The 9,264-nt window shown below is 39.6% G+C and overlaps 1 protein-coding gene across 1 annotated transcript in view; it reads right to left on the minus strand.

The window, feature by feature from the left end:
- Positions 1–8,586, minus strand: part of SPHKAP (SPHK1 interactor, AKAP domain containing) — a gene marked incomplete at its 5' end in the record, with an annotated part of 97,641 nt that extends 89,055 nt beyond the window's left edge. The window contains one exon of the mRNA XM_080349993.1: positions 8,498–8,586. Within this exon, the coding sequence (XP_080206119.1) occupies positions 8,498–8,586 (89 nt within the window). The remainder of the gene's footprint in view (positions 1–8,497) is intronic.
- Between the last annotated feature and the right edge of the window lie 678 nt (positions 8,587–9,264).

The following is a 9,264-nucleotide window of genomic DNA, read 5'->3' on the forward strand; positions in this document are numbered from 1 at the left end:
GTTCAAATGACCTCATGCAAATCAATGCTGAACCTGGTTACTCTTCATACTTTTGCTGTATTTGAAATTTAGTGCAGTGAAATGATACACCAGCTTATTTTCCTGTAGTAAAAGCTCTCTGGACTGAATTCTACAGGGCTCCTATGTGAACTGTTGCAGAAGAGTAAATCCTATTATGGGATTTCTGAAGACAGACCGAAAAGCTGACAAAAAGATGGGTCAGTTCAACTAATCAGCTTTTTGAATGTATTAACATTACATTCAGGAGAGATGGCCTAGAATGGTCAGTTGCCTGCAGTGTCCCTAGGACTGACACAGCCACAGCTATGGAGACTGTTCTGCAGGAGCGCACGTTGCTTCAGGCAGGCGGGTGCTTGTTCACATCATTCCATGATGGGCATGAGAGATGAGCACAGTGACTTCACAGTTCAGTGACACTCCCATATCTTGCTTTATCCTGTGATTAGACTGAACAGGCATCTCCCAATGGATTTTATTCAGTGATCTTCCTGCAGAGGGTCTATGTGAAAAATACCTAATGCTTGACAGATGTGTAGCTGCTGTCCTGATTGCAACGTAACTACAGCGCAAGGCATGCAGCAGCTATTGTGTTCACATGACTGGCTTTAGCATAAGATGGCTACAAGCATTTTAATTGCTCTGTCCATCAGAACTTCACTAGTGATGTAGCAGAGGTGCTGATTAGGCACATTGTGGTGCTACTTAGCTGTGTTAAAGCCAATTTCATTGGAGTCAGAACCACCACTGTTTGAAATGCATGTGTTTGCGCAGAGCCAGGTTCCAAGTGATTAAATAACTACAGGTTTCTCTCCTAATTTTCCTTCACTGGCTTCCCAGGCTATGGTCTATGAATTTGAAGAGTCATTCATTAGATTACAGTGGTCATACAACCTTCAGAAATGCAAGTTCCAAAAGAACCATGGCCCTATGATTTTGAAAATGGGAGCGCTAACGGTTAATGAAAAAGGGCTGCTTCCTAGAAGCAGTAGGTGATGTGCAACAGTACTAGGCAAGCCCTTAGCAGAGGTTCACAGGTGGTCAGACATGATCTGGTGCCTTCAGTGATGATGTGGCTCAGAGAAAGCAAGAGCTACAGCTGCTCATGTAAATAGAGATGAATAGAGATGTCAGAAAGAAATTCTGAGTATACAGAGGATTTGTTGGATTATTATTTGTGTAACAGCAAGCAGGTACTGGATTTTTTGTATCTGGGGTCACTATCCTTTTATTTAAGCCAATATCAAAGAGAAGAATGAATGTGGTGAAAGATAGCAAATCCTGGTCAAGATCAAAGTATATGTGTGTGGACTTTTTTTTTGGGGGGGCGGGGGGGGGGGGGCGCAGGGGGATGATGTATCAAATGTGTATATATAGTCCTGGTAGTCATTTATATAATCGCATTGAGTCACTGTTTTTGATGCACTGAGTTTTCCTTCAAAATGCATGAAGTTGGAGAGGATCAAGGTATATTATGTGACAGTGAGTGAGGTGTAGTGAAGTGGCTCTGTAGTTCATTAGTCTTGGGAGAAATGAGGAGCTGTGCCAAAACCAATTTTACATGTTACTTGTGTTGGCATGGACCACTTTAAAGCAGAAGGAAAAATGGTTTTATACTATAGACTAAATCTAGTTACAGTTGAGGTTAACAATCTGCTACTTCAACATTATGAATGTCCGTCATGTTAGACAAATAGATATCTGGGTTGCATGTGCATTTCCAGTGTGTTAGTGATGCCAAGGTCTCAAAAGGATTTCAGCACAGAAGTGCCATTTCATTCTCCATTCCTCACCTGCCTGATCATCTATTGTTGCAATAACAGGAAGCCATTGCACATTTTTTAACATCATGGCTATGCTATAAAAGATGTTTACATCCCAAAAGAGGAGTACCTAGCTCTCCTCTTGAACTACGTTTGTTTATATGGTGTTACTTTATATTGAAAAGCTGTAGTGCACATTCACAGTGGCAGATGAAGACATGCTTATTTAAATGGTCATCTTGTCCTGTAAGTCAGACAATGTACAGAAAAATATAGACCAAGAAAAGAAATCTGGTAAAATGTTTGACTTCATAAGACAAATGTTATGTAGGAGGATGGTAAGGTTATGAACTTAACAGTCCAAACCGTAGAAACAACAAAAAAAATAAAGTTACTTTGTGCTTTTAGTTTTCCACCTGCAGCTTTCTAGTTTCAGCCCATGCTTCCTTCTACCCTCTCCTCCTGGCTCTTGTCCCACCTGCCACTCAGCCTCTAGTCAGGGGAGCAGAAGCATTGAAACCCAGAAGCGAGAGAGCGTTTCTGCTTGTGCTTCTGTGCCTGTTGCCTCAGCAGCTGAGGCTGGAGCTGCTCTGTGCCAGGAGACCAAAAATTCATGAACTGCACAGGAACAGCGAAGTAGTATTTTTCATAGAAGTGGTGAAAAAATGAGTTCCTGGTGACAAGGAACATAGCAAGCTGCTTAAGAAAATGGTTGTGTATTGAATTTTGTTAATAGGGGCAAAAGAGGAGTTTCTACCAATGCTAATTTTTACAAATGACTGAAATAAATCTGATATAGCGTCTCAAAAAAGCTCCAGTAAAAATTGCCAGCATAGGAGAGATAATGTGGAAATCTTAATCTCCGTTTCTTGAAAAATGTCAAATATGACAAGGTTCTAAAATTGCCTGATACTTCCATTATAACTGTTATACATTGCAATGCTAGACACTATAATGCTACCTGTAGGCAGCATTGCTTGCTCTGATTATTTTCATTTACATCCCTCTGCTGAAATTCAGCTCATGAGCTTTCCCAAAGTTTTTCAGCTGCATGAATAGCTGCTCATTAGGAACTATTTGCTTACTGCTATTTACTGAGTTGCTTATAATCAAGAATTTTGGCATGAGGAAATGAATATCGTTATGTTCTGTGTTTTGGGGAAGGTTTGAGGACACAGATTTCTCTGTACATATGACTGTATATCAAACTATTTGTTGAAAGAAAGCAAGGTTTGTTTACTAACATTCTCATGACCAAAAAGATAAAAATAACCAATATGTGACTGTGTGTAGAGTCTCGCTTTGTTTGTTTTTAGCAGCAAGCTGGTTTTTTTGGCGAGTTAAACTACTTTATGAACCTTCCTTTGAGTAACTGTTGGAATCTGTCGTGTTTGTGACATGAAGACCAGTGCAAAGTAACAAAACTCTTGAAGCAGAAGGGATCTCTCATATTTCTGAGATTTGATCATCCACACACTAACAAGTGAATTAAATTGCATTCATACTAGTCCTGTTGGAAAGGATCTACAATAAAATTTCAGTATTAGCTACTTCAAGGATTAAAACCCACTACCTAAGTATACAAGATTGTGTAAACAACGAAGATGTTAAACAATCAAAAAAAAAGTCATCTTCTGTGTTCACCTCTAAATTTTTGTTGGTCTTTGAATTTTATTTTTCTCCCAATCATGAACTTTACAGTGTCTTTTGTTTCTAACAAAAGCTAAGGCTCCCTATTAATGGCTCATGTCAGTAGCTATGCCTTTCAGAAACAAACCAAATAGCACAAAACTTGAAGCAGAATAGAGAATAAGCAACACTGTCTTGATGTTGCACAGAAGTGTTTATTAAACAGCTCAGCCAATATCATGCTTCCAGCCTTGCTCTACACTCCTGAATCACTGATAGAGTGTGAGACATCGAATTTTTAGCAGTTTAGCTGGATATGTGTTTACCTTTCATAGAAATAGAGCAATCTTGCTTGTATTAAATGACATATGAATTCAGGATTGCAAGATCAGATGTGAGGGAAACAAAGATATTTTAGCAAACTAAGGTCCTTTTTCTTGTCTTCTCTCCAATTGAGGCTTGCCTCTATAAGTGCAGAATTTTATTCTATCAAGTGAAAATTCAAATTTGAAGTTTTATCTTTAGATAACTGTCTTACCCTCCTCAGAATACTCTCATACACAGTATTTATTTTGCTCTTTAGGCTGGATTTACAGAGATCCAAATCCTCTCAGGCTGAGTTCCAACCTCCTCCAGCTTTATGGAACATTTCCACAGGAAATGTTAAATTGGATAGATTTCATGTCTCAGTTGCTTGCCATCCCAGTAACCATTAGCTGGTGTCACTGCTTGGTTGTAAATTATTTTGGTATTTTTTGATATTTCTTCTGTGAACTTGCTCTGAATTCTTGACCTGGCTGAAGTTTTCATTGTCTTTTTGGGTGTGTAAACTTACAGAATCAGAACCAGCATCTGCTACAGCAAAAGTAAGTTCTGTGTAAATAGCCAGACTGAAAACAGCTGCATATCTCTTCAAAACAAAATAGTACAGTGAATAATATGAAGTTGTTGGTGTTTTGGGGTTTTTTTTGAGCTAAGATAACAACCTGAGAGCTGAGCAAGTCTCAGCTATAGTAAGCTGGCCTACCCAACCATGAGGCCATCAAGGGAGCGGGATGGTAGTGGCAGGTAGGTTTTGTTTGCTGAGGACTCTTGAAGATGCTTGACTCTGACAGTCCTGGCATGTATGTTGTGGGGTTTTTTGGTTGTTGTTGTTTTATTTTTACTGTGGCACCTGAATTAATAGACACTTTAAAATTTCTCCAGCAATGTTCACTTCCTATCTGTCATTGTAGTGTAGTGCTTTTCAGAATGATCAAGACCACAGGGGCAAGGGAGTCACCAGGGCAAAGATCCATCTGAGATCATGTCACCTAGAGAGTCAGAATCTCTACTGCTCTTCATCTCAACCCCAGTGCTAAACTCCCGCAGTTATGTCTTAGAGTTGGGACGTGGCATTATTGCAAGAATCAAAGCCTACTTTTGGCAAACAAAAATACTCTATTCCCTCCCCTGCTCCCCAACACTAAGGTGTGTGAAACATGCTCAGGGTGTTCACCTTACTTGCACAACAGCCTGATGACTACCCTTCTGTGAAGCAATTTCCTGGCATAGATGAAGTATAAAAGGTGGTTTAGAAAGGGATTTAATTAAATTTATTTGTTTCAGAGCCTCCTGCTGGCTGTAGCTCTGTAGTGCTAAGGATGGACTAATTACTCTAAGAGCTTTTGGATCCAGTAGAAGAAACCCATGGTTTGCAGTTAGTGATAGATCTGATCTGTGTTATGCTAAATATGTTCTAAAATAAATGGACATAATGTGCAGTGTGCTTACTAACAGGAAAAACTTTAATTGTACTATTTAGAATTTTTGCAGAAGTATGTACATGTCAGTTTATTTTCTCAGCAATTTCTAGTAGGATTAACTATTTAAAATCCATCTGATCTATTTTTCATCTAAGGTGGTAATGTTGGTGTGTGGTTTTCTTTTTTTTTTTTTTTAATCACTAATTTTCATATAAGCAGGGCCATAAAACAGAGGTCAAATATTTGCATATTTTTTTCCCTCCATGCCCCACACCCTCTAGAATAGAGACTCATGACCCACAACAGGGTATGTTTGTAAGTACAGTATGTAGCGGGTGTCAAGTTAATCTGCAAAGCTGTCAGTCCCCTGCCCAGTGGTGGGGCTTTAATTGCATATTCCCTGCTTTGTGCCATGGCTTTCCTTTAGGGGTCTGAAAAGAGATCCCATATTCCAAATTCCCTGGGACAAACACTGAGTTCCCAGCAGCTTCCCCTTCCCTGTAGGGCCTCATCCACCCCTGTATATAAAAAGAGCATGTGTGATCCCTTTGGGTACGTGTAGTGTGTGAGACTAGAGGACTGTGATCATCTTTGATGGAAAACATAACCTCTGGTTGTCCTGGCTGGAAGGAGCACCTTCCACAGAATATAGCATAGTCATGAAAGAGTTGGTTTATAGGTTCATAATAAAAATGAATCTGTAAAAAAATCATGCAAAAAGACACAGGAAATGGATGTGTTACCAGATTAAATCTTCACTGAATGTTCTGAGGCCAACACTTGTCTGATACTCAAAACGCATTGGGCAAAAGTACACATTTTGTAGAAGATCTTCCATTATGTGTCCTTAGACCTGTGGCAGCAGAAAACAGGTTGTGCAGAGACTGTATTGGGCAAATGATGGCTAAAGATGCCACAGCAGCCGCTGCTGTGTCCCGGGGGCTTCCGAGCACTGCCACCCCTGCAGCACCAGCCCCTGCCCACCCGCAGCCTCCTCGCTGGAGTGGTCTTGGGCCTGAGGTCTGAGGACTCCCCTTGCTGGGGGTCCCTGAGGTTTTGCCTCACAAATCCTGCTCATTTACAAAGTTATTCCTAGAATATCAAGGTGTTTCTCTTACCTAGAAGCAAGTCCCTGGTTGCTTTCTTTTAAAAAGTTTTATTTCTTTTAAAAATCCAACCTATCGTTGCCTACCCAGCTTCACTGGAGACTTGGGAGGAAACATGCTTTCCCTGAGTCACAAACAAGACTGATGTGTGGGTGAAAGTAGCTATTTAGATAACTAAATTATTCCCTCCCTTAATTACAAGGGGAAAAGTCATGTGTGTTTCTTTTGTAAACAGTCAAGAACAAAAATGTGTAACATAACATTACCAGAAAAGGCTTAAAATCTGTGGGATTTTAAGGCAATTAAAGGAACATTGCTGAGCATGATGACAGAAGGGGCTTTAAAATGCCTTTCATTGAGGAAACATTAATTCTTTGCTTTTCTACTTGTATAAAACTTGCAAATAGCAGGCAGTTATGTACTGGCAAGGAAGCAGCTGTGACAAGCTTCTCGGCAGTGAATATGAGAGTCAACAAATGAGGTAACGTCATGGCACACGGCTAAAGGACTTAAAGCTGTAAACTGCGGCCCAGAGTAAAGAACAAGTGCCAACAACTGCAGCTTCTATAAAACCTCTTTCAGGTAATTTCAAGGGCTGGGTAGGCAGATTAAAAATATCGCTACAAGCTAAAAGTTCTGTTTTTCTGCTTCAGAAAACCACAGAGATCCACAAATATCTCCTGGCAGGTGGTAATAATGAGCTGATGACTTAAAACTAACTGAAAAGTCTGAGTATGATCTAAAAAAATGTTGTGAATTTCATTCTCTTGAAGATTAAGGGAGATTTTTCTCTCTCACATTGATCCCCTCATCGGTGAATGTATTTACTGGAAGTCTTACCTGTAGAGGCAGAAGTTGCCTGGTGCGGGTCACACTCTAAAACGCCCCTCGCTGCTTTGGCAAGTGCTGCTGTAGGATGCTGATTTATTGATTTATTGAAGCAAAAAAATGTTGTCTTCCCTGAGGATGCTATCCATAAATACGTTGGAATCTTATCAGAAGAAACAGTCTTAAAGACAGAATAGTTCTGGGGTTGTCTTGTGTGCTTTCTTTGTTGGCTTTGTTGTCGTTGTGGTTTGGTTTTTTTGTTTGTTTGGTTTTTTTTGTTTTTCTTGGTGGGAGGTTTTGATACAAATTTACATTATTTTAGAGCCTCAGAAGAGCTCAATAGGCAGCCTTTAATTGTTTTAATTCAATTTTGTTGCTGTTGCTGTGGTAGTTGAATCTGTTGTATTCCATGCAGAGAGTGACACCACACTTACCCAAAGCATGACCTCAAGTTAACATCTGCATCAATGTCAGTTAGAGATTTCAGACCTGACTTCTTGTTCAGTGTTTGGTCTGGAACTATTTTATGAAAAAATAGCTCACCTACTCCTTCTACATTAACCTGTGAGACTCCTCAGTCCCTTATTCTTCTTTATGCAGGAAATAACTCTTTAATAAAGACATTTATGACTTTTCATTACTGTAAGTGATAGACCTGTCTCTGTGTTCTGAGTACATCTTGGCTGAAATGTTCACAGTCAGCTGCTCTAAGAATACCTCCTCCCCTTAAAGTCTGTCTAGATAAAACCACAATTTCTTTATTTTGATGCAGCCCACAGTTTTCATGAAACAAGTTAATTATATTCCACAATTACTTAAATGTATTTCCTCCAGTTTGTTACTTGTTCTGGGGCAGCATCTCAGACAATATTTGTCACACTCGTGTATTCAGTTCTGATCATGCGCTTGCTGGGTATGCAGGATGATCTTCAACAAGCAAGTGGAGGTCAGATATACTGAAGATTACTCATGTCCTTTAGCAAGAAATTGCTTTAGCAGAGCCCCCAGCAATTGATCAAAATGTGGGAATATGTCACCTTGTAATGTTTGTCCAGCAAAAAATCCCACAACATTTTTTATTAGAGGTTGGATAGCTATGGGTTGAGGAAATAGTGACAGTGATAGGGATGTGTGATCTCTAATATAATGAAAGGAATAACCTAAATACAAAGCTCTCTAGCTTTATGCAATGCATGATGGTAAGACTAAGACATTTTGTTGCTTTACCATATGAGAATTGGATTTTGGCATGCACTAGAAAAATGGGATTAGCTGCAGCAAAAATAAACTTAAGTTAAAAAAAAAAGCCTAACTTACCATGCTTTATTGGTCTGAAAAGGTTCTCATATATTCAAGGGAAGTACTATTAGAAGAGCTGAAAAGGAGGATTGGGGAAAAAATTGCTTACCAGTAGGCTGAAGCCATGGTCTTGGGCCATCCTGGCAGGACGGGAAGGAATCTGGGAGCAGAACTCTTCATGGCAGTCAGGCATCCCATATTTTTTCTCCTTTGACCAGATGTGGCCAACTTGATCCCTTGTCAGAAAGGCCGCTAAGTGCATAAAGAGAACTCTGACACTAAATGGAGGCCTTGTTTTAGAGGATCTGACAAGCAGGCTTGGAGAGATTAATTCAAACATGGATAATACCTCTCTTCTTCAGAGTGATAGTGTGATAAGACTAAGGGAATATGTTTAGTTCTTTTTCTGTAGAAGCAGATGCAAGCTCCTGATATGGAAGCTGGCTTGTGTGACTTGAGGAGGAGGACCTGTGCTTTACGACGCTTCTCTCCATCTTTCTATTCCAATCTTTCACTCTAAGAATGCAGCACAGAGGGAGGTGACCTGCTGAGATTCTCTCAGCTTGCTATTGATATCCTTTTTTTTCTTAAGAACCGCATCAAAATGGAGCTGATATGTTTAGCCCATAGCTGCTGTTGACTCATCATTAAGAATCACTTGCTTCCCCATATTAAAAGGTTGAGGTTTTTCTTTCTAATTTAGTTGATTTTATTTACATATTGAGTTCTGGTTTAACTGCACTTACAGGTGCATCTCTCTGTGCCTAATGATTTCAGGAGAATTTACAGAGTTCTTGTTACTTCTTCAAAGAAACAAGATGTTACAAGTTGATTTAAATAGAAATATTAATGCATTAGAGTTTTGCCTGTGCAGAA

Source organism: Nesoenas mayeri (genome assembly GCF_963082525.1).
Source record: "Nesoenas mayeri genome assembly, chromosome: 9".
Lineage (NCBI taxonomy): Eukaryota > Metazoa > Chordata > Aves > Columbiformes > Columbidae > Nesoenas > Nesoenas mayeri.